The sequence below is a fragment of the Eretmochelys imbricata genome, chromosome 26 (genome assembly GCF_965152235.1).
Source record: "Eretmochelys imbricata isolate rEreImb1 chromosome 26, rEreImb1.hap1, whole genome shotgun sequence".
Taxonomy (NCBI): domain Eukaryota; kingdom Metazoa; phylum Chordata; order Testudines; family Cheloniidae; genus Eretmochelys; species Eretmochelys imbricata.
This window is the reverse complement of record NC_135597.1, coordinates 14100912-14124820: the sequence shown is the minus strand read 5'-3', so window position 1 is coordinate 14124820 and position 23909 is coordinate 14100912. Positions and strand designations below refer to the sequence as shown.

The window sequence follows — 23909 nt, the reverse complement described above, 5'->3', positions numbered from 1 at the left end:
TTCATCTCTGAGCACCACCAGAGGTTCCGGGGGTACATCAACTCATCTAGATATTTTTACGGAGCCTATTTTACAACAGGCTACATAAAAAGCACTAACGAAGTCGCTACAAACTCAAATTTCATACAATGACTTGTTTATACTGCTCGATATATCATACACTGAAATGTAAGTACAGTATTTATAATTTTATAATTATATGGTAACAATGAGAAAGTAAACAATTTGTCAGTAATAGTGTGGCTGGGACACTTACAAAATCGGACATAAAAATACAAAAGTAAGTCGTTTTTAAGTGAGGTGAAACTTGGGAGTACACAAGACAAAGCAGACTCCTGAAAGGGGTACAGTAGTCTGGAAAGGTTGAGAGCCACTAGTCTAAAGAACAAGAATTACAGGTTAGTAACAGGTTTCAGAGTAACAGCCGTGTTAGTCTGTCTTTGCAAAAAGAAAAGGAGTACTTGTGGCACCTTAGAGACTGCTGCTGAGCTTTCGTGAGCTGCAGCTCCAATGAAGTGAGCTGTAGCTCATGAAAGCTCATGCTCAAATAAATTGGTTAGTCTCTAAGGTGCCACAAGTACTCCTTTTCTTTAGGTAAGTAACAGTCTCCTCCCTTCTTTCCTTCAGTGGCCAGCACTTGCAGTTGGATGGTCATTTGACCCCCAGGCAGCTGCAGGTCTTTATCTCTTTTGGGAGTGGGTCTAGGCATTGGTATTAATGACTGCATAGCTGTGTGTTGCAGTCCATAGGATCAAAAAACAGATTTGCTGCTTCTCGGCGGTGCATTGTTAAAGGTTTCACCTCCCCCAAAATGACACATTGCGAGCAAAAATAGAGCAAGACAGAACACACAGACCCACCCACACCATCCCCACCACCAGGCAGCCAAGTGCAATCAATACCAAACCTTTTATTTTAAAGCTGATGCTTTTTCACCCTCCCTCTACTCAACCCCACCACCATCTGTTGCCAGCCGTTGCTAGCGTTCCTGTGCCCTAGTACACTGACCAGCACAGCAGGTGGTGGTAGTCATTGACAGTCTTCTGCCTACAGACCAACTGCAGATGTTCCTGAGCTGGCTCCATGAATACCCTGTCCCCTGGGTGATGATCAGTGGGAGGGGCTGTTGTTTTTGCTGTGTGATGGCAGGAAAGGCTCTTTCTCTGGAGGTGCAGCTGGTGCTACTTGGTGGCCCTATTGAAGCAAGACTAGCAGCATGTTTGACCATCTTTCCATGAGCACGTCTAAGCCCCAGCATGGCAGGAGGCAACAATGGAAGGAGGTGCCTTAAGAGTCCTCTCTGCCCTGCTCACTTTGAAATGATGCCATCCCAGTATTTCTGAGGAGAGGGGATCAGCTGTTTTCTAGTTTATCTTCCCACTCCAGCTAAGAAGCTCTAGCCAGTTACCTTATGCTGTGAACACAAAGGATTAAGTAAGCCAAGCTGGGCCAGACCAGGGCAGTGTTTGGATGGGAGGCCTCTGTGGGAAGCCCAGGTAGCTGCCGGAAATGGTGTTGGTGAGTCCGTGAACGGTGCCATTTCTTCTGGGTCAGTACTGAACCTACTACCCTCCTGTGGTGTTAGCAGGAGGAGCTGTGCTCAAAAGTGAGGTCCCGACCACTTCTTTAAAGAGCCCGTGTTACCACTGCACAAGGTTAGGGTGTTAACCCAACTGCATTGGTAAGTTTCCACTTACATAGTTCCATCCTGCCTCTCTAAATCACCCATTTTTAATGTTCTGTCCCAAATTCTGTGCACTGTTGCTGTGTCTTGAGAGACAACTGCCCTACTCCACCCCAGAAGTGGGTTGACAGATTTCTTACGTGCATTTTGAAGCTGAAAGATTCTGTGGAAAGACAAAGCATTACCTAGCTTGGAGAAGTAATTAGGAAGAACATCTGGGGAGGGTTAGATGGGAGCAGGGGAAGGAAATGGAGATAATGCAAAGAATGGCCAACTGTAGCATTGCGGTTATGAGTCTCTCTAGGAGGCAGCAGGGCTTGGTGGCATGTTCGCAGGAATGGGAGGGGCTTTGGGCAAGTCACGCTGCCTCAGTTTCCCCATCTGTAAATAGTGGGTAATACTGGTTTATTTCTCAGGGCTGTTGTGAGGCCTAACTCATGGCTGGGCTGCGAAAATGTGCTCCAGCCAGCCCTAGGTGAGCACTAAGTATCAAGATGACGTCCTTCCTCTGTGCCTTTCGGCTCCAGCCCAGTAGCTGCATTTTGATGAGCTGCAGCTTGTTTGCCCAGTTTTCCCAGCAGAGACGCACTGATGTCAATCTGGGAGTGCAACAGCCTGTTCTCTCCAGGCCTCGCAAGCCCTTGTTAAGACTGACCTTTGCCGCAGGAGGGTGACCTCTGAGCACTCTCCTTTTCATCTGCCTTGCAAAGTGGCTGCTGTCTCCCCAACTCCAATTAGAAATGCAGAGCAGCCCTTTAAAAAGCCAACCGCCTTGTCATGCAGGTTGGGGTGCAGAAACAGAACGTGCTAAGTGGAAAGAGAAATGGAGCAGCTGGAGGTTTCCTTGAGGAAAGTCATTCTGAAGCCCCTGTTTGTAGATTAAAATGAGATGCGAGCTTTAAGTGACCCAGGAGAGGCCTGTAAACTCTCTTACAATACAGTCATGAATAGCTATCCCCCAGCTTCAGTTTGTGAAATAAAAATCCCAGCCTGCCTTTTGGTAGTCGGTAGGAAGCCCCAGACATTGATCCAGTAATTCTCCTGTTGTCCCATCTTTCTGATGTGTCACCCTCATTGGTGTATGTTATTTAAATGACACTAATACCATTGTGTTGTTTTATGAGCTACTTGAGTCCCCAAGTAGATATGCTGAGAGGCTGAAGAGGGAAAGCTGGCTAGAATGAAACAGGACTGTGGTCCAATTGCTTACACAGCCATATGGAATTAATGTGAAGAAGGGGTGCCGCCTTTGGCTTTTTTCTGATGGATAACGGAGACCTGGAATGTTTGTTTGCTTTCCTGCTTTTATTTTAGAAATATCAGGCACATCGAATTGTCTCTTTCCTGTTTTTGTGGGATGACTCTGTGAAGGTCCTACTCTGAGCAGGGGGTTGGACTAGATGACCTCCTGAGGTCCCTTCCAACCCTGATATTCTATGACCAGAGAACTGGAACAGCAGCTTTCTCAGCCCTTAGTTGGAGTGGAGGTGTTGCATGTTTCACAGAGAGCTTTTTCTCCCAGCTGTTTGTTAGGGGTTTGAATTAAATAGGCACTAACCAAAAAGACCCTCTCCAAATTTGAAATTTCATGACCCTTTCTCAATAGGTCTTGTAATGTCCTCATTCCACTAGCTCTCCAGTCCTCCCAGGAGCCCTTCAGCAAAGCCAGATAAATTGAGACCTCATTATTTCTGCTGGAAACAAGCAAGCAGAACCCCTCCTTTTTTTTTAAACCCCCTCCCCCACCCCTTTCCCCGGGCTGTCTTTATACTTCAGAGGGCCAAATGCGATTCCTGCCCTTTATAAAAAAACATTGAGAATGGAGGGATTGATTTGGGTAATGCAAAGCCTGACTCTGGATATGGGGGATAACCCCACAGGTTGGTGACTTATTACAAAAGGGATTTGTTTGATTAATAACCACTGTTGTTTTCAGTAACCCTTATGCAGCACACTAGATCTCTTCCCTCAGGAGTGGGTGAGAAACATGGGTCTCTCTATAGACCTGAGATACTTCTATAGCCACCCGTTGACATAGTATCTGAGCCCGTCATGATCTTTAATGCAGATGGAGACCTGAGGTCCAGAGAGGCTAAGTGACTTGCCCAAGGTCTTACAGGAAGTCTGTGGCAGAGCAGGGGAATTGAACCTGGCTCTCCAACAGCGCAAGCTAGCATCCTAACCACCTGATCATCCTTCCTCTCCCCATGAAGCATGTGGGGGTGTGGTGTAACCATAAAGTGCTTTTTCAGACCGTTCTATTGAGGCATTCTGCTTGCATGGCAACATGACCGTTCGGAGTCGCCTCTGTAGCAATAGCTGCTGCTGACATCAGGACCCTGAGTTGGAAGTGATCTTGTTTTATTCAAGCTGTGCAGGTATCTGAAGAGATCACGTGGCTTGGAAATCATTAGCCAGTTTGCCCTCCCGAGATGACTCTGCGGTCGTGGGCGAGGGTGTTGTGGGGCGTCTGAAATCTTCCCCTGCGCGTTCGTTTTCTATTTGTCCCCCAGTGCTTTTGGTTCCTGAAATCTGTGGGTGGTTTTGGAAGCTGGCAGCTAGAACCAACCAGCAAGAACGCTGGTTCTCTGCTGCCATGCCAACCCCGTCTCCGTGGAAACGGAGGCCCAATGGGCGAACACCAGGCAAATCAAACTTTGTCAAAGTGTTTCAATACCCTCCTTAAATCTCTGCGCTGGTCCATTTCCACAGGGACAGGACATAGCAGCTAGCCGCTGAGCTTGCAGAGCTCAGACACTTCAGCTGCTGCCTTGTGGGTCTGGTGCTCTCGTTTGTTAATTTCAGCAAGCGGTTTCCAAATCACCTGCCAAAAAAGGTGCTTTAATAAGGCTGGTGAAATCTTATATTTTACCCCTTCAACTCTCTATTTAAAAAAAAACAAACCCTTAATTTAATTAAAATCTGTGTGTCTTATATAATCTTCAGCATGCAGTTCTGCTGGAAGCCACCCACACTTGGTTGGTTGAAGGCCTAGCAGTGCGTGGGTGCGTGCATGGGGGATAGGTCCCTTGGGTGGGCTGTCTTGCGGGCCTGTTACATTACCTGTTACATAACTCACTGCAGCCCATGTTTATATTAATCAGGATCGAAGACTAGGTACATGTCAAAACATTTTAAAATATCTCAGACTTTTGTTAGCGCTGCAGCTATGTTTAGAAACGATTGTTTAAAAAAAAAAAAAAAACACACACAACCTTCCTGTGAGATTAAAATGAAAGCGGTTTTATTCTGACAGTGATTTACAGGGATGTTTACAAGTTAGGAATCCCATTTCCAGCTGGAAATTCTATGGATTACTGTTATAAATACCCAGTAAGATTCCTATAGCTATGAAAACAATTGGTTTTTTTTCGTTCGCGTGTTCCCCTTATGCACTGGTAACTCCTTTGCGAGGAGTTACTTTCACTGTTTTGTTGGTCAGTTACGCATCCAGTCTTACGCCTGAGCTGATCTCACTGCTGTGTGGCCAGTCCAGAGCCTGCTCTGCTTTTGCCTGGGGTCGAGGGCTTGTGTGCATACATATTGTGCCCCTCAGACCTTGCAAAAGGGTGTTTACCGGTAATAACAGCTGCAAAACTGAAGAAGAGATGTCAGCCAACAGGCCTGTGCCCAGTGAGGAAGGAGAGGGTGCGTTCAAGCATATTCGGTGCTGCCACTCTTCCCTGCTGGATAGACCCTTGCAAATATCACAGGGGAACAGAAAACGCCTTTTGCAAATCAATATTTTATAAAGGAATTTAGGTAAATAATTGTTTCCACATTGTTTAAAGGGAGCTCATCAGAATCTTGAATTGTTTCAATTGTCAGTGGGAATTTTTTAAATGTACCAGTGTCCATTTAGACAGGTAATGCTGAGCTACAGGTTCGAAAATGCTCCTCTAATGCACCAGTTCTTAAAAAAACCACTACACAACAAAGCTGTTAGATCAAACTATGACAACTCCTCAAGCGTCTTACTACACAAATCCTGCAATCGTCTCTAAGTTAGAAACCCATCAGAGTCAAGGCAGTTAATGTTTACTTCCTAAACGCGGATTTCCTCAAATGGCAGTTAGCTTTAGGGTTGTTTGAGGTTTTTTTAAGATGAATGCAAAAGAAAAATAAGACCTGACGGTAGTCCAGATTCTGATTCCAAAGCTCCTGTCTGTCTAACCCAGGCATGGAGGTGGATGGAGGGGGGCAGGAAATCAGGTAGCAAAAAACCCAGATCCCATTAACTTTAAAAATCCTCTTTCTCCCTCTGTGGAATTCTCCTTCTGGTACTTCCTGGCTCAGCAAAATGATCTTAGAACACAAAACCGCAAATACCAGGTGCCTTTTTTGCAATCTATGGCATTCATTATGTCAGAGTGAAGCATTCTGGGATATCATCACTGAGCCCAGGGATACCAAGAAACAATGTTAAAAAGTGAGTCAAAGCTGGTGCATGGGGTCTCTGGATTCTGGGTAGGTTTCCCTCATTCTTCACTTTTATTTTGCAGTTCCCCTTTGAGTAACACAGAGGAGAAATGTTTAAAGGGGCGAGACTGTCGTCATGTTTCGGGGGAGGGGTTCTAACTGTAGCCTCCATCAGCCACGCATTGGCTATAGCCCACCTTCTCTTTCCAGCTGTCGTCGTACTGCCCAATCTGCTTCCTTCTCGCCAGCTACCTCTGTGAGCGCCTCTCTCTGGTCTGGCCAAGGCAGGCAGGTAGGCTGTATGGACATGGTGGCTTCTTCTGTATCACTCCGTCAAGTGGCGGCAGGTCAGGAAGGCTATGCTAAAGGACAGCAGCACGTGTCCACCATTGTCGTGTCTCCCTTGTCGCTGGATTCATCCAGTTTGGCACCTTTTAAGTAGCAAAAGGAAATCTGAATATTCCTTAGAAAACCCCAGTTTGCCTCCGTTCACCAGTTCCTCTCTCCTCATCGGGTTGTCATGTTCCCACGTGTGCTGAGGTCACTGGGTCAGGCTAGACATGTCTTGGCAGGTAATAGTCTTTGTCTGGAGGCTGCGTGGAGGTTGGAGATGGAGGGGCTCAGCACGCCTGGATGCAACTGCATGCTGATCCCTTTGCACGTTTACAGTCATTCCTCCCTAGGCTGGCCACGGGCGTTTCTGACACAAACATGGGTATTAGAGATATTGAGTCTACCTGGGCCATTAATAAGCAGCAAACTGGCAAGGCCGGTGACACCCCTCTCTCTGTACAAGGGGTCCTGGGGCTGGGGAAGGACCTGTAGGAGCCTGGAGCTGTTTCAAACCTGTTCCTTTAGCAGGTGTCCCCAGCGAAGAGAGATCCCAGGGCGTGGGCAGCAGAGTGCCTGTCAAGTCACTCTTCGGTGCTCCTTGCTCTGCCTCCAGGTAGCCGATTACAGGCACAGCACCCTCCATCTGCCTCGCCCAGCGTGTCCTGGTGTTTCCCACTCTCCGCGTGCCGAGCCACTTGACACCTAGCATCTCGCTCTTTCCCCTCAGGAGGCAGGAGCAGTTCCAGACCAACCCTGACAGTTACAATGGAGCCGTGCGAGAGAACTACACCTGGTCCCAAGACTACAGCGACCTGGAGATTAAAGTGCCAGTCCCCAAGCACATCATGAAAGGCAGGCAGGTAATGAGTGCCAGGGCTATCAGCCAGTGACGAGCTCCCCCTCAGCGCCCCAGCCTGCCTGTGTGTTGCTTCTGAGCAGCTCTAACTGCCTGCAAAGTGATGCTGAACGGTGATGGAGCAGGCGTGTGCAGGCTGGGGGCACCCCAAACTTGCTTGATTCCCTTTAAGTGCCATACCTCTGCAGACCCCAGACGCTGCCTAGCTTCCCTGGAGGAATACGTGACATATTTCCTCTTTCTTCTCCACTCCTCCTCGCTTGAAACCCAGATGCTGCCTCTGAATGACTCTTCCCTGGCAGGCTGCATTATATACACACGCTGAAACCCAGACCTTGCCTCCAAGCAGAGGCTTCCTAAGGAAAGATGGTATCCAAACTGGTGTGAGCAAAGGCCAGGTTGTCCCGCACGAGGTTCCCGTTCCTCTCAGGCTGCCCCGTGGGTCACTGCTCTGTAGCTTTATTTTGTGCTGCTGTAAGAGAGCTGCCTGCAGGGTGGATTCAAACAAGTGCAGCTCATATGACTACAGCTGAGGCATGCGGCAGAGTGGCCCGCTTCATTTCTCCCCAGGCTGTTTTCCTCAGACTCGCAAGGGTTTTATTGAATGAGGCAGATCCCTTTGAGGCAGAATGAGGCAGATCCCTTTGACCATCCGGTCCCCCTCCCCTGTTCTCCCCTGCTCGGTTAGCACGTGTGGGGAAGCGCGGCCCTTTTGAATTTGAGTTGATCTGACAATATTGTCGGGTGGATGGAGATTTTTTTTTTTTTTTTTCCTGGCAGAGACCCATTGGTGAGTGACTCTTCTATTAGCTTGTACCTGCAGGAAAATCTCCAGGTAGCTGGAGCGGCCCTTTCTCCTCCACGTTTCCTGCACTCTCTTCTCTCCTGCTGCCCTATGAGCATCTCATTGCTGGGCTGGACCGTGGGTTTGGGTAGCCAATGTAAATCACACGCCTTTTCGGTTTGTTCCCACTCTGTGATCTTATTGGTGGGGGTGGGTTCGGGGAGGGGTGCGCAGACTGGCTGTTCGAGCCAGAGCTTTATTTTTACTTTCGTTGTCCTAGAAGCCTTTAAAGAGGCCCCCACTGACTTTGTATTTTTCCATTTGGGAAATACGTTTTTTTTTTTTTTCCTTCCCCTCTGTTTTCAGGGCAGCTGAAATGAGCACAGTCGGTTTTGTTCACCAGCTTCAGCCTACATAGCTCCGTATCCAAAATAGCTTTGTTTGGTGCATCAGCATAATTGACAGTGGCAGCGCAGACCTAGGGAGAATGTGGTTAACTGCTGCTGCAGGGCCAGCAGGGGGCACCCAAGACACCCTTTTTCTACAGGGTCTCTAAAATGAACCAGAACCATTTCTTGCTAGGTCTGGGAAAACAAAACCTGCTTCTACCTTGTTTTGCAGTGAGGGGCTTTTCCTCTTTGGGAACAGCCTTCAGGCTGGTGAAGTTCTGGGCCTGACTTGAAAGCACAGTGCTGTTTGCAGACAGTGCCACCCGCTTGAAGGAGCGGCGTCCTCGCATGGGAGGTCCTGAACTCTGGTACTGCATGGGTGCACTGCAGAGGCATCCTTCATTCTGATGGATCCTCCAACCCCCTTTTGCACTGTGAGCTGAAGGCCGCTGGCAGCTAGAGAAGGGACAGCAGAGAGAGAGGAAAGGGTTAGTGTTCACTCTGCTTAGAAGAAAGAGGGGCATAAATAAAACTCTGGCTTGTCGTTCTTTTCTTTTTCTTTTTCCCCGCCTTTCCTTTTAATGAACATCCCAGCATGACCTTGGGGGTGATCCTGCGGTCCCTGGCAGCAGAGTTTAATGGCTGATGTAGTCACTTCATGTTATTTTTTAGCTCAGTTTACATTACTTCTCCTTTCCCTGCATGCAAATACATTTGCCAGATGTCAGCCCAATTCCACTGCAGAGACTAATCTTGGTAATCAGGAAACTGAACTGGATTAAAGATGGTCTGTCTCTCCCAGAGCTGGTTGGCTAGATCGTGATCAGGAAAGCCCAACATGACCTGCTCACAGATGCTCCCGTCTTGTGCCATGTTCTCTTCAGATCTCATAAACTAAGCAGGATCAAGGTGAATGGGAGACCACCGAGGATCTGTAGGAGTGGTGTTGGTGGCTTGTTAAGCGTGGTCTTCCCTGTGAGCTAGTTCTGAGTCAATTCCCCAGCACAATGCAGGAAGTGTTGTGTGGCTGAATGTGCTGTCCTTCAAATGAGATGTAAAACTGAGCTCCCGATGACTGGTGTTCCTTAACATTCCCAAGGCATTTATTGCAAGGGTCAAGGTGTAAGCCCCAGCGTCCTGTCCAGATTCCACCACCTCTTCTTCCTCTCTAAACACCCCTGCAGTTTCAACTGGATTTGAGATCTCTTCATTTATTGTCCTACACAATTGTGTAGTGATGCCGCATGCTGTTAAACAGCTGGCCTGGCCCCACTGCAGAAGTGGCTGCATTTCAGTGGTGGGTCAAGTAATCTCTGTTTTCGCCATCATCTACCCCATGGAGGGTTGAATCTTAATGAATGTTTCCAAGTGTTCTGTCACTTTCGGAAGAGGATATAGATTATGGCACTTGGTGCTGGATGGAGTTGCTCGTGCAGCTTGCTCTACAGGCTTTCCCACAGCGCCGTGCCGAGGTTTAGATGGGAGGCAGGAGTTCTGGGCAAGGCAAGGCAGCATGTGTGTGAACACAGGCATGGCCCTCTGCTGCAGGAAGGGGTGTCCTGGGGATAGGCATGGAAACTCTCAGGTTCATTCCTTTCCTCCTCAGGAGCCTCACAATGTAAAAGCAGCATTTTGCAGGGTCAAGAAGGGGTTGGCTGGGGGAGGGAAACAGGAAGTGACACCACTCGTGTCTTCTCATCCGGTCCTGGTCCCGCGGCACAGAAACTGCAGATCTTTCTAACCTGCAGCACCTCCACATTCCCTGATGTGGGCAAAGGCCCTGGGAGCGTTGGAGTGAGGCCACCAGTCTGCGAGCTGTGTGGCTGTGAGCTGAGCTGTGGCTGACCCCAGCTGTTCAGAGGTGACGGTAACATCTGACTCATCAGTGGTGGGTTTCTAGCATGCACTTCTCCCGTCAGTAGCAGGAGGTGCCACGAGCGCTGTAGCGAAGCAGTTCACGCACATGGTAATGTCACCCCCTCTTCCCGTGTCATGGAAGCAACGACACAGCTAAGGTTGCAGCTGAGTTTTCATTTAAACCAGATCTTGACCCACTCTAAAATCCACAAAAATGTCCGTATCTACGTCAAAAATGGTAGGCTAGGTCAGGGGTCAAAGTAGAATTTTTCTACCAAATTTGAAAGTAAATGGACATAGAATTTGTGAATGACGACATCTTACAAACTGGAAGTGTTCACCCACATTCTACAAATAAGCTTATTCTTTTGCTACCTTGCAGCAAAAAAGCCCAAGTAAAGTGAGATTAAAATGCACTTCACTGGCCTTCCTTGGCTGCGAACTAGTGCCCAGCACCAAAGATGATTTAAAATCTCATTTTAAACATGATTAACTTTTGATTTAGGACAGTTACTATGGCATTTTGGCTCAGGCAAGCTTAAATGTAGCTGTCCCTGGACTGTCCCTGGAGGAGCAGCAGCAGGAGACTGGGAGGGAAAAGGTTCCTCTCTCTCATCTTGAACTCTGATTGCTTGTAGGACCCCCCATTCCATTAGTATGCGTGCCTCCCCAGAACTTGAACATAGAAATAACAATGACAATCTTTCTTCCTTCCCAGCCTGTAGGAGAATTAGCTGGATTAGTTCATAGGTTTTTTTTGTTTGCTTGCTTGCTTGGTGCGGGTGTATGTGGGTGTATTTGTGCGCGAAGAAATTATTGGGGCTGAAAGCGACATGGAAGAGCTGAGTTCTGAACTCAGCAAGGCCCACAGTCGTTATGCTCTCTTGTGGGAGTTAGTTTCATAGTCTCAGCGCAGCTCCGATGAAAGTTCTGTCTCCCGCACTCTTGGGTCCCATCTTTCGTGACTCCAGTGGAATGGAGTTGTCGTGGGAAGTTGTGATGGTGGGGGCAGGGGCAGTTAGGGCAATCTCATGGGGGACTTTGAGCATCAGGGACAGAGACCTTGAATCGCTCTCTATATTTAATGGGGCGCAACTGCACAGAGCAGAGCCATGAGGTGATGAGATCACGGTGACCTGAATTGCTAAGCAGATTGGTTGCTGTGTTCTGTGTTTGTTGGAGCTTCCTCAGGGCATGTGGTGTCATTCTGGATATGAATTGCAATCATCAAGCCTGGAAGTCTCCAAGTGCATGAGTCATTGTGGCCAAGAGTGTGTGTGTTTGGATGGGGCCCGATCAACTGGCCCATCGCAGGTGCACGTGTGGCCTTTCTGCGGCTCCTTGGACATCCAGTAGCCCAGAGGAGCTAAAAAGGGCCCCGAGGCTCCAGGCCCGTTTAACAATCTGAAGGGCTGATGCATTCAGCAGTGGGGGATCTTAAAATCACAACTTCTTCCCACCAACGTTGCTTCAGTCTTGCTTGGCTGCAGTTTAGCCAGCTTCTCTGAATCCAGGGGCCGGTTTTGGCTAAGCATTGAAATAGCTGGGAGGTGGGGCTGCAAGCCCTTCAGGAACGTAATCATGTATTTCTTTTCCATCAAGGTGGTCTCCATGATAGCTATCACCTCTGCCCAGAAGGCATGAGACCGTAGGGCCTGATCTACCGAGGAACGCCGCTGCACATTCCGCAGCGGTGGGGTGGTTCTTTGAACGACTTGGCCTGTATCCCAAAAATTAACTCATTGAGCCTAGAAAATTGTTCTCCCTGGTTTGTCCAAAGCCATCTTGCCCAAGAGAACAGCTGGTCTAGAGCCCTCAAGATCTACATCCACTGCACGCAGGAGTCCCAAGTTCAATGCGCTGTTTATTCTTTACCACCTGGCATCTAAAAGGAAAAAGTATCAAAATCTGCTGTTTCAAGATGGTTAAAATGGTGCATCCATGAGGCCGAGACGTCAGAGAGTCTCTGTCCAGCAACCAGCATCAAAGCCTGCTCTCTGAGAGCGGTAGCAGCCCTCACGCTAAGCCTCAGCAGGTGCTGCCTTTGGTAGGAGGGTGTGCCCCATTGTGACATCCCAGGAGTGGAGAAGGAATTTAACCCCCTGTAGTTCTGTTTGCTCAGAACCCTCCCTGAAGGTGTAGCGCTGTAAAAATCCCCTTCGTTAAAGGATCTGTGGGACTAGTAGAATCGGAAAACTTATTCTGATTTATTGAAAATTTCCTTTCTCTGCGTTCCAAGGTTTACAGATCCAACCCTCCCTTGTTTAGGGTATTTCTTTGGCCTGTTTGGCTCATTGATTAGTTCATGGTGGTGTGCTCTGCTGTTGGAACTCAGGTCATTGCTTGTTCGGAAATGTCAGTCCACCTTATCCTGTGCTATGGAAACAGTCTCAACTTGTCCATTCTTTGGCGTGGTTGGCCAAACCCTTCCATATCAGTGACTGACAGGTCTGGTTTTGACTATATATATTCAGGCTGAGAGCCCATTGGTTAATGGATCTGAACTGGGAGAGAAGAAATTTTCAATAAATGTTCCTATTCTTGGAGCCTAATTGTGTTGTATCAGGGTCTCTCTTGTCTTTAGCCCAGGAGTGCTTATAGATCCAGAGCTCCCGCAATGAAACAGTGAGTCACATCTGTCCGGGGAATCCTGGTGCCATATCACTTAACAGATCAGCTTGGAACGCCTCTCCATCTGCTCTGGGTCTCTCCACAATCTCAGCAAACTCTCCCCCGAGCTGTTCCCTGCCCTATAGTCATTTCAAATACGAGAAGCCATACTCCATTGACTTTATTAAATGTAATATTCCTTTCCTGGCATGCTCACCACCTCCTGGCATCTTCCTGAGTCTGATCTTCTTTGAAATGTTGCTGTAAACTTCTCAGGTCCTGGGCACACTTATCCTGGCCAAGTTACTGCCCCGTGTCTCGTTGTTCCTAAGAGGTCACTTGGGGAAGTACATCCAGCCTCAAGTGGCTTCTCTTTTAGCCACCTCATACTAAAGGGATTGCAGGCTTATTTAAGGATTCATTTGTTTGCTGAACTGTGGCTAAATCACTGACCTCCCCTTTGGAGGCTGCCGGTTTTTTCTAGGCCATGCTGCGGTAGCAGTAGCCTGTAGCACTAATTCTGCTTAGAAGCTGCCTGTGGTTAAACCTCTGACGGTCCTGTCTTCCCTCAACTCTGAGAGATACGAATGAAAGGGGCCAAGCTAAAACCCTCCGTCCACGGAGCAGCAGCCGGGCTCTCTTCACAACCCTCTTCCAAAAGGCTTTTGGCCTGCCTTGGCGGGGCCCATCTCCAGGGATGAAATAGGAAGCTGGCTCTGTGGAGAGGCCTCTCTGAGGGGCTATGTGGGATGTGGATTCCCTGAGCTCTGTTCACAAAGGCCCACAAACCTCTGTCAGATAGAAATTTACTTCCAGTCATGTCTGTCCTGGGCTGGATCGAACCAGGGGACTGGGTGCCGTTACCAGTCTCCTAAGCCGTCCAGTTCTCCCACCCCTTCTCCTTTGTTCCTGAATTTCTATTTGGGCTCCTCTCAATGGGCCTTTTGTTTGATTTAGAGACTCCAGTCAGCTCACACTTGGGTATTTTAGATACAGCCCTCTTGCTCAGTCCGGGTTGAACAGTGTTTAAGCTTAGTGGCTCTTGCTTTCCCTGTTTCCCCCTCCATTGTGTGTACTGGGTGTTCTCAGCTCCTCTCCAGGTCTCCAAGGAACCTGTCAGAAGTGGCTCATTTTTTTGTTTTATCTCTGTGGCATCTATCAAATGCAATTGTGGTGCAGTCCCTGACTGGAGCAGCTTCAGTCTATCCCCTGCCCGCACTGAGTCACTAGAAATCACCTAGGTAATGGATAATGTAATAACATTTCAGATGAGAACTGCAGAGCAGAATCTGGGGGAACTCTGGGAGAGTGTGCAGGCAAATCTAGCAGTAACTCCCTTGCCTCAGCGCTAAGGCAGTATTTGAAAGATGGGGCAGTTCCCTTTCCTGAATATGTTAGTGCACCCTTTGTTGTTTTCGAGGGAGAGCAGGGCTCCCCCAGATCCCTTTCTTCAGTGACTGCAGCTTGAGGCTGCAGAAGAAAGAACAGATGGTCTCTTTTGAGACTGAAAGTAACACCACTCCATGAACCAAGCCAGCAGTTGTCTCCAAGAAGCATGTCCCCTCCACAGCAGGTCTGGTCAGGGTCTCCCATATGGCAGCGCTGCTGCTGTGTGAGGGACCTGGCCTCATTCCTGTAGAGGGCATGCCAGGAATAAAACCTTTCTTGACTTTGCCGTCAGCGCTGTCTCCTTGCTTCCGTTTCCTGCCCTGTCCTAATCTGTGCTGTAGCAGGGCAGCATGCCATAGGCATGTTCTGCCCCCACCCCCGTGACCCACATGCTCTCCGAGCCTACCACAGATGCAGCAGGAGGCGTAGGATCAACCCAAGATCACAATTTTCATGCTGTTCTTTGGGTTGATGCTGGAATCTCCAGCAGTTGCAGGTGTCGACGTTAAAGCACATGCCAAGCTGTCTCCCCTGCAAACCCAGCAAGTACGCTTTGTCTTTAGCAGTGTGAAGCACAAGGGTGAAGAATTCAGGGAGAGAGGGAGACACACTTCAACCCTGTGGAACCCTTCGCAGAACCCGCCTCATTCCCCTATTCTCAAAGCTGGTGAGGGACGCGCTCTCACTGCAGCAACAGCAAAGGGCACACGAAGAAGTCCCCAGTCGAGTAAATGACTCCATATACATGGTTTTCTATCTCCCTCAAGCTGTGGCAGGATTCCCTGCCTCCCTGCTATATAAAGATCTGATTGCTTTCATCTCATCCCCAATGAGTGCACTCGACCCCCTTCCCCGCCCCAGCAAACACGGGGGAGAAAGCAGGAGGGAATGGCCCTTTTGATTTCCTTGTCTCTCTACTTCCAGGTGTCTGTGGATCTCAGCAGCAGCTCAATTCGGGTGGCTGTGCTGGAGGGGAGCAGCCAGCGTGTCCTCATGGAAGGGAGACTCACCCACAAGATCAACACGGAGAGTTCCCTATGGAGTCTGGAACCAGCGAAGTGCATCTTGGTAAGAGCTGCCTCTTTTGGGCACCCCCTTCTCAAAGTCACTCAGCGGGAGAGCAAGAGCACACGCACGTTGGCTTTGTGTCCTTGCCCTTTGACCAAGAAGCAGCAATCTGCAAAGCCAGGGTGGTAGAAGCCTTTGCCAAATCAAGGGGCCTGATTTGGCTCTACCAACCAAATGCTGAATTGATCCCTTGCCTCCTTCTGCAAATGACTCATGTTTCCAGTCCCCACCACATCCCTTCACTGGCTGCATGGCTCTTCCTACAGCAAGTTCGAACTCCCCACTCCTGTGCCCTAGCTTCTGCTGTCTCTCCCCTCTTGCTCCTGAGCTCTGCTTGCTCTGCTCACCGTGCTGGGTGCGTCTCTCCTTTCCTGTGCCTGGAACCCCATCCCTCCTCGTTCTCCTCCTTCAGATCCCTCCTTGAATCCTGCTGGCTCTCCCCTCTGCTGTTTACTCCTGTCTTGCCCTACCTCAGTTACCACTTAAACGTGTGTGCGTGATCCAACAGTTCTGTAATGTGTGTCACGTGATTCCTTCCAACCCTCCCCTCTCTCTGTCTCTCCCCTGTCCTGTGTCATCTTATTTAGACTAGAAGTTCTTTGAGGCAGGGACTGTGTCTCTCCCCTGCCTTAACCTCTGACATGCCGTGCACAGTTGTGGCATTATGCTGATACTTATTAGAGATGAGCATTGGTTGGCACAAGTGGTGGGAGCCGTAGTCCTTGCTAATCCGGGTGCTCTGAGCTCCTCCCTTTTATTTCTAGAGTGTTAACTGGGCAATTCTGCAGATTTAACCAACTGGCAGCTGATTAAAAGGAGAACTTCACATTGTTGTCACATTTCCAGTGAGTACCAGCAGTCAGTGCCCAAACGTCACCACGGTGGCCTCAACTGTCTTGCTTCCCAGCCTGCAGCAGCCTCGTCCAGAAGAGGATCCCCAGGGCCCTGGCCGCCTGGCAGTTTTGTCAGCCCTGTCTTGCTTAGGCTTTTATCTGGCTGCCCATAGCTGTAATATCTGGGCACCTTCCACATAAAATCCATAGAAATAACCAAATGCCTAGTGGATTTCATGGAGTCTCTGGCATGTCTCCTTCTGGGGTCAAAACTCTGCTGGGGGAGGGGTTTGCACTGGTTTGTTTACACTTTATTAATTTCCTCATTTTTGATTGGTTGGGGCTTAGGAGAGGAGGGAGGGTTGGGGGTGGAGGGCTGGGGTCAGGAGGTGGCATAGAGGCTGGAGAGCGGGGTTGGGGGCAGGAGAGGGAGGTGGGGTAGGGCGCTTAGGGGCAGGGGAGCCAGTGTTGAGTGTCCTCCTTACTGTTACTGATATAGTTTGTAGGACTGGTTCTTGCAGACTGTTCTGGAGCTGGTGACTTTGCTGGCAGTGCAAGCCTGTGTGGAGTGACTAGAGCTGTCCTTTTCAATGGCCGTTGAAAACCATTGTTAGCCTGGGGGGAGCCTAGGGTGGAGTGGGTGCAAATGCCCATTTAAAAAAATTGCTTTCCCACTGCTGATCTTGATCCAGCAGAAGTTGTGGTGGGGTGGGATGTTATTGGCCCTCTCTGCCCAAGGTGAAAAAGCTGCTCAGTGAAGCCTGGATGGGGACACTTGGAGCAGCTAGTATCAGTGCCCTACTTCCGCACGCACCGGCTGTCTCCGATACTGACTGGCTGCAGCACCTGGGGTGTAATCATTGGCTCAGAGCCAGCTGACTGAGGGAGGTCTCCCATGGCTTCTCCTCCTCATGGATGGGAACCAGCAAGTGTTGCAGCCACATCTGGCCAGCTGGTCCTCCTAAGTCCCCCCTGCTATGTAGTGGAAATTAGTCAAAAAAAAGCCCCGATGCCAGTCATGGTGCTGTTCCAATGTAGGCATCCCACTGCTGTGAAATGCCCTCAGCGTGGACCATCCTCGCACACGTGCTGAGCTATTACAAGGATAAATGAAGGAACTGGCCACTTCTTGCCATTGATGTCCTCGCATCCAGTGAGTCTTTAGACGCGAGGCTTCTAGAGGAGAGCGGGCCAGGTTGCATTGAAGGTGTAGGAATAAGATGGAAGAAGGGTCTGTGGCCACCCCTAGGCTCAGGCTCTGGCACAGAGGGGGCTGCATAGGGAAGGAGTGTCCCAGAGTTATAAAGAAATCTGTTTGAAGGGACCATGTCATTGTAGTTAATCTTGTTACTCAAGTGGTAGCAAGTGGCAATGTTAAATCTTTCTGCAAGGAGAGCAAGTGACCTTCCTTTGGGCCTGGCTGTGCTCCTCTCTGGGAGGAAATGTACAAAGTGTGGCTGGCTCTGACATCAGGAATAGCAGATGATGTTGCACAGATGGACAAAAAGCCCCTTTCTTGAGTCTCCACATAGCTTCCTGCAGTCTGGGGGAGAGGACTGCTCCATTGCACCACCAGATTTTGGGTTACTAGAGGGATACCTCCCTTCCCAAGGAGGTAATGGAAAATGGTAAGCAGCCAGCTGGAAGGCTGAGGAGACACCTCAGTACCATGACATCCACTAGGGAGAGCACTGTTGCTGATGGTGTTACGCGGAAGGCCCTCTGAGACTACAGTGATGGGCAGCTGTATAAAACCCTGTGATAGGTAGTGCTAGGAAAACTGGAAATCTAACTAAAGAATTGTATAACTCTTGGATGGCCTCTGTGAGAGAGAACCCTATCTTCTAACCTGTCATGTCTTTGGAGAAGGTTAAAGTAGCAGATAACAGCAATGCAATTTACTTCGATTTTCCAAAAAAGGTTTTAATAAGGTCCCTACTAGATGAATAAGGAAAACAAATAAGAAACAAAGACATTCTGTAGGAGCTTTGCAGATTTGTGCAAAGGTTAGTCATGGGAGTTCCCAGGTCAGTAAGGGGACTTGTGTGTGTTAAATAACAGTGATTTGGAGGAGGAAGGGGAGAGCAAGGTGGTGAGGTAAGATCAAGGGCCTTCTCCAGCTCCTGTTGGAGTCGAAGAGAGTCTTTCATTGTCTTGAACAAGCTGGTTCAGGCCATATGTGAGTGAAAACGATGGAGGATTGTGAGAATCTCCAGCTGTCTTCTAACATATTGATGGTGGGGGTGTGGGGTTCAGGGCAAAAAGGCGGTAGATGAAATTACACTTGAACGTAATTGGAGACTAGTGAGTAATTCTCAAGCAGGACTGTCTCCTTTGCTGCTCACAGAATAGACACGAGTGGTCTGCTGGTTCCTCGGATTCATTCATTGTTTGCAATTCAACCATTTGTTAATGAATTGGTGTAACTTTTGCTTGCACACAGCTCCCTGCTAGCATTTGGTACGTGAGCTGTATGGGTTAGGTAAACCACCTGGTATTGTTTCTGGATTGCGATTGGTTGAGCACACAAGCTCGTCCTTCTGCAGCACTTGTCCATTTGAAAGACGGTGGTGGTGAATTCACGGCATCGCACTCTGAAGTTTTATTTCACAGATGTTCGTGCTGGCCAAACTCACTCTGTCACAGCCGCGCTCACAGGAAGCGAGAGCAGCCAAAGCAAACTCATAACATGTCAAGTGACCCTTTGTGGGGGATCTTTGCAGCATTCCCCCAGCTGGCGCATTGGCAGCAATAGTCCAGCCTTCTCCTCAGCGCTGCTCTGTGGGCTCATTGCGGGGAAAGGGTTAGGAGTTACTGAGCTCAGTGACGCGCAATTGCCCGCCGCACAGAAAACAAACAGATGCACAGCATGCTGTCTGAGGTGAGCACACATCAGTGGAGCCCCACGCGCAGAGCTAGTTCTGTGTGCAGTCAGGCTCACAGCAGCCATTTCCCTCTTGCAGACGTTGGGAGCAGGGACAAGATTGGTAAGAAAGGTGGCTTTGAGTTGGAGGCAGTGTTGTTGTAGCCAGGTTGGTCCCAGGCTATTAAAGAGACAAGGTGGGTGAGCTCAAAAGCTCATGTCTGTCACCAACAACAGTTGGTCCAATAAAAGATCTGACCTCACCTGCTCTGTCTCTCAGGTGGCTTCTAGTGTCTCAGCCATTCTAGCCAGACCATAACTGAGGCTAGGGCCATCTGCCTATTCAGGGTGGTGATGTCTGCTCCGCTTCCAGCGGTCTGGCTGTACTGAGTGGGTCAGTCTGCTGTTCAGACTGATTTCTTTTCAGTTGAAATCCTGAAATATCTTAGTTGGAGAGATTTCATCTCTCTCCTGTGCAGGCTCCCTTTATCTTCCACAATCTCATCTCCCTGCAGCCTCAGTTTTCCAGGCTGTAGGTATGTACTTTCCCTTAGCCCATGGACCCTGCCATGCCCCTCTCATGGTGCACCAGGTAAGTATATAAGCAAAGGGTTGCAGTGCTCCGCATGCCCTGCATCTCTTTGATTACACAGGGTGTCTCCTCGTCTGCTTCTCCAGCTCCCTTTTCTGTACCTTCTAGCTCCCTGCTGCATGTTCCTCATTTCACTTCCAGCTTCCTCACCCCATCCTGCACCATCTCTCTGCCTTACCCTGCTCTTCTTATTCAACATTTCTTTTCCCTATTTTCTCCTGCTTATTAGTAAATACAAACAGGGCTAATGGGGTTAATTTCCCTTGTAATCCATCCATCCCATCCTAGCTGATTTCCTGTACACCTCTCTGTTTCACTGTCCTATAGTCCACTGTCCTATAATCACTGCCACGGTCCACCTGTTTAACCATTTCATCCTCCTGTTTCTTATACTGGTTCCCTCTGCGTTTATCCTCCTCAATGCTCCCTTTATTCTTCTCCGCCTAAAAGGAGCACCACTGCAGTGTCTTGTTTAATTATATCCAGTTTGCAGGTGACTGGACTAAAGATCAATGTATTTTCCATCCTCCAGCATGTTTGTGAAACCCTTTAGAGTCCTGGTCCAGCAAAGGAAGAAATCCAATGGCTGTAATTTCCCAACCTAATTCTCTACCCCTTACCGTTTCCTGACGCCTCTTAGTGCTTGGATGGTAGCTGGACCAGTGCTCTACAAACACCTAAGCTCAATTTTTATCGTCTCTCCAGCTTTGCGATCCTAGCTAGCCTGTATCTTTCTCGTTTCTCTGTGACTGTCATGTGACACTGTGTGAAGTGCCTTTGCAAACTCCTGGTCCTGTGTATAATCTCCTCTGCGTTCCCCTTCTCCATTACACCAGTTAGCTTGTCAAACAGTGAGATTAAAATAGATTTGCACGAGCTGTTTTTAGAAACCTGTGCTCGGTGTCATGCACAACACGTCCCCTCCCGCCCCGTCCCCAAATGTTCACTAGCCAGGCTGTTTGGATTGGTTACAAAGTCCTGCCTAGAAGAGCTATGAAAGCACTCGTCTGCGTAGCACCCAGGGAGCTACGGGGGCAATGTTAATAATTGATCTCCACTTCCCTAGATCTCCCGTGATCCCGTATCGAAAACTGCCCCGACACCTCTCCTGCCTTCCATGAGCAGTTGGCAACAGCGCCACGTTAGTTCCTTTAAAGTCCTGAGTAGCTTCCGCGGGAGCCTGCTGATTTTTAAGCAGGCTCCCCACCCTCCAGATATTCCCTCACTTGCTCTTGAACAATTCTGCTGCTTCTCTCGTTTAGCTGCTCACCTCCTTCTGTGCTACCTGATTGCTCATTACTGACATTCTTCTCTAGCTGGAGCTGAAGTGAAGTTGGCATTTAGTACTTCAGCCCTGTAATTTGTTCCCCTTCCTACCTTGTTCTCTCCCTCCCCCTGGGATGTTATTTTTAAAAAGCCTTTTGCTTCCTCCCTCCTGTTCATATCACAACACAGCCGGTCTTACAGGATCTGGACCACTGCGACAAGCTAACCAAGAGTGGAGCCCAGTCAATACTTGATGGGAAACCTCCCACCTACGGTAAACCCTCTGGTTCTTGGGATAGTGGGTGCTGACCCCGGTGCCCCTGGGAGAGGCGCTCTGCTGCAGGGACTGGTGCAAGGAAGTGGTGCTCTGCCCTCCTGAGCTGACATCAACCTTGTGTCCCTTCACGGGGCAGTGGGCTGGTGTGCTGTCTTTCGGCTGAGACAGACAGAATCCACATCAGCATCAGGCTTTTCGGAGTCATGTTTTGCCTCCTCAGTACTTCGCTCCCTTCAATCAGTTTTATTCCGGTGTCCAAGGCCTCATTCTTATCTCATCTCCAATCTCGTCCCGTCATCCATCCCCTGTGCTTGGAACCTCTTCCCTCATCCAGCCTGACCAGGCTTCCCCGCTCTGCTCCATCTGTTCAGCTTACACCTCGTTCCTCTCAGCAAGAGTCTTACCTGAATCCCTGGTGACTGGTCCCTCAGATCCTCAAAGGTAAGGTGCCTAAGTCCCCTTGAAGCCAAGGGAAGTTAGGCACCTCAATACCTTTGAGGATCTGGGTCCCTGTATCTATTGCTTTCCCTTACTTACAGTCCAGGTCCTTTCCCTGGCCGCCTCATTGCTTTGTACAGCTCTGAGCACACTGTGTTGTAGCAATAATACGTTCACACCAGGAGGGGTTAACTCCTGCAGCCCCTCAATATCCACTCTGGCAACTTCAGGACCTTTAGGGGGGCAAAATGAAGCTCCAGTTCTAGAAGGTGCTGTGCTGGTTCCCCCTTATAAACCAGCTCAGCTGCTGCGGTCTCCCTCCATTTCAACCACAGGTGAATGACTCTTCTTACAGCCCGTAAGGGGCTCTGGGGCCCCTCTGATTGAAAGGCACTCTAGACACATAAAGGGCTGGCTCTACGCTCAGCAGCAATCTGGCCCTCAGTCCTGCAGAAGGACTCAGGGTTTCTGGGACCCCAAAGTGCTGAATTCAGCCATCAGCTGGAAGTCCTGGAGCAGCTTCAGGGAAGTCCCATGGTCTGTTATACAGGAGTCAGACTTAGGCGGTCACAATGGTCCCTTCTGGCCTTAGGGTCTAAGAATCAATGCGCGAAGGTTCTGATTTGCATTGAATTCAATAGGGAAACGAACAGTGCAGACAGGTCAGGATTTGTCTTTGCAATAAGATTCACTTCTCTTGTTGCTGCCCCAACTGTGGAATTGCAAAACCCATCTTTTGGGCCGCGTGTGCTGCGGTTTGCGGGACGGTTGAGCCCCCTCGTGTGTCTACTTTATGATAGTCTTCAATACATGAGCACGTGCTCTCTCTTCCCACAGGTCCCGGCTTCATTCAGTTGACAGGATGGGACAGTGCTCCGGGAATGGTTTAGGATTGTGTAGGAAGGGTACATTCCTCCCTTTGAACCCAAGGGCAAAACTCCCTCCTTTTTTTTTTTTTACAGTGGGACAGGATCAACCCTTAATGAATCTGCTATCTGTGGCAGGGGTGCTCGGTCAGGGGTCCGTGAGCCCTTTCAAGGGGTCTGCAGGGCACTGCGGCTGAAACCCAGAGCTCCACCGCCCCCTGCAGGGTTGAAGTCAGGGACTGAAGCTGACAGGCACGGGGCTGAATCCCAGAGCCCCGGAGCTCCCTGTTGGGCAGAAGCCCTGAGCCCATGGGCAGAGTTGGGAACATGGAGGGCATTTCTCCCCCCCTCCCTGCCCCCCCCCCAAAAAAAAAACCTGCAGCGCAAGAGCACAGCAGTCCTGGGGGAGCTCCACCCACCCCCCCACCCATCTCCTCTCCCCATCCCCTGGCCAGGTTGGAGGCGGGAAGCTGGTGCCATGGAGCAGGCAGCCGCAGCGTTCCCTTGTCTCCTGCTGGTGTCCCGGGTTCAAGCTGCTCCTCAGCTCCCAGCCCCCTGTGCTCCCACAGAGGCAGCTGGTAGGAGCTCTGTGGCTGGCAGACCCCTCTGGGAACAGGGACCCCAGGGGAACCCTCCCAGCACACAGCCCCTAATACCCCTCTCCCTACACCCTAAGCTACCCCCTCTCTGCACCCTGAGTACCCCCCTGCCCGCCCACAGCCCCAGCTATGCCCTCCCTGCACCTTGAACTACCCCCTGTCTGCACACAGCCCCTTGCTACCCCCCTGCCTGCACCCTAAACTGTTTTCAAACTTTTTTGAGCTAAGCCCCTCCACCTTTGAGTTATAATTTTTGGTTACCCACCCCTCAACCCGGACAGGCTGGGTGGCCTGCTTAAGGGAGTCTGGGGGTGGAGGTGACACTCCCTCTCTGCACCCCACCGTGCAGAGCTGGCTCGAGCCCCGCTAGCCTCTGTCCCCCCAAAATAGAAGTCCAATGACGCCTATGCCCGAGGTCCTCCCCACCCCCGCTGGGCCATAGAGTTGTATAGCATGGTGGTGGTGGGGGGGGGCCTCAGAAAGAAAACGGTTTAGGACCCCTACCTCACTTCTCGCAGAAATTGGAAGGTGTGTAGTGAGTGGAGCAGGCGACTGCAGGAATAAAGCCTGGCCTTGTGGTTTTGGCAGTTGAACGCTGCCTTGTAGAGATGAATTAATCCCTGCCCCTGCCACAGCATTCCTATGTGAGGCTGGGCAAGTCACTTACTCCCAGCTTTTCACTGCAGGTCACTGCCTGTGTTCCTCATCTTCCAGGTGCCCAACTTGAGATGCTGGGGTCTGATTCGCAGGAGTCCTGAGCACTCACAGCTGCAAGTGAAGTCGTTG

At 49.8% G+C, this 23909-nt stretch overlaps 1 protein-coding gene across 1 annotated transcript in view; it reads left to right on the top strand.

Moving 5' to 3' along the window:
- NUDCD3 (NudC domain containing 3) overlaps window positions 1–23909 on the top strand; it is a 58479-nt gene that overhangs the window by 28426 nt on the left and 6144 nt on the right. Inside the window, exons 3-4 of the mRNA XM_077805809.1 lie at window positions 7164–7296; window positions 15246–15389. Of these exons, the coding sequence (XP_077661935.1) occupies window positions 7164–7296; window positions 15246–15389 (277 nt within the window). The remainder of the gene's footprint in view (window positions 1–7163; window positions 7297–15245; window positions 15390–23909) is intronic.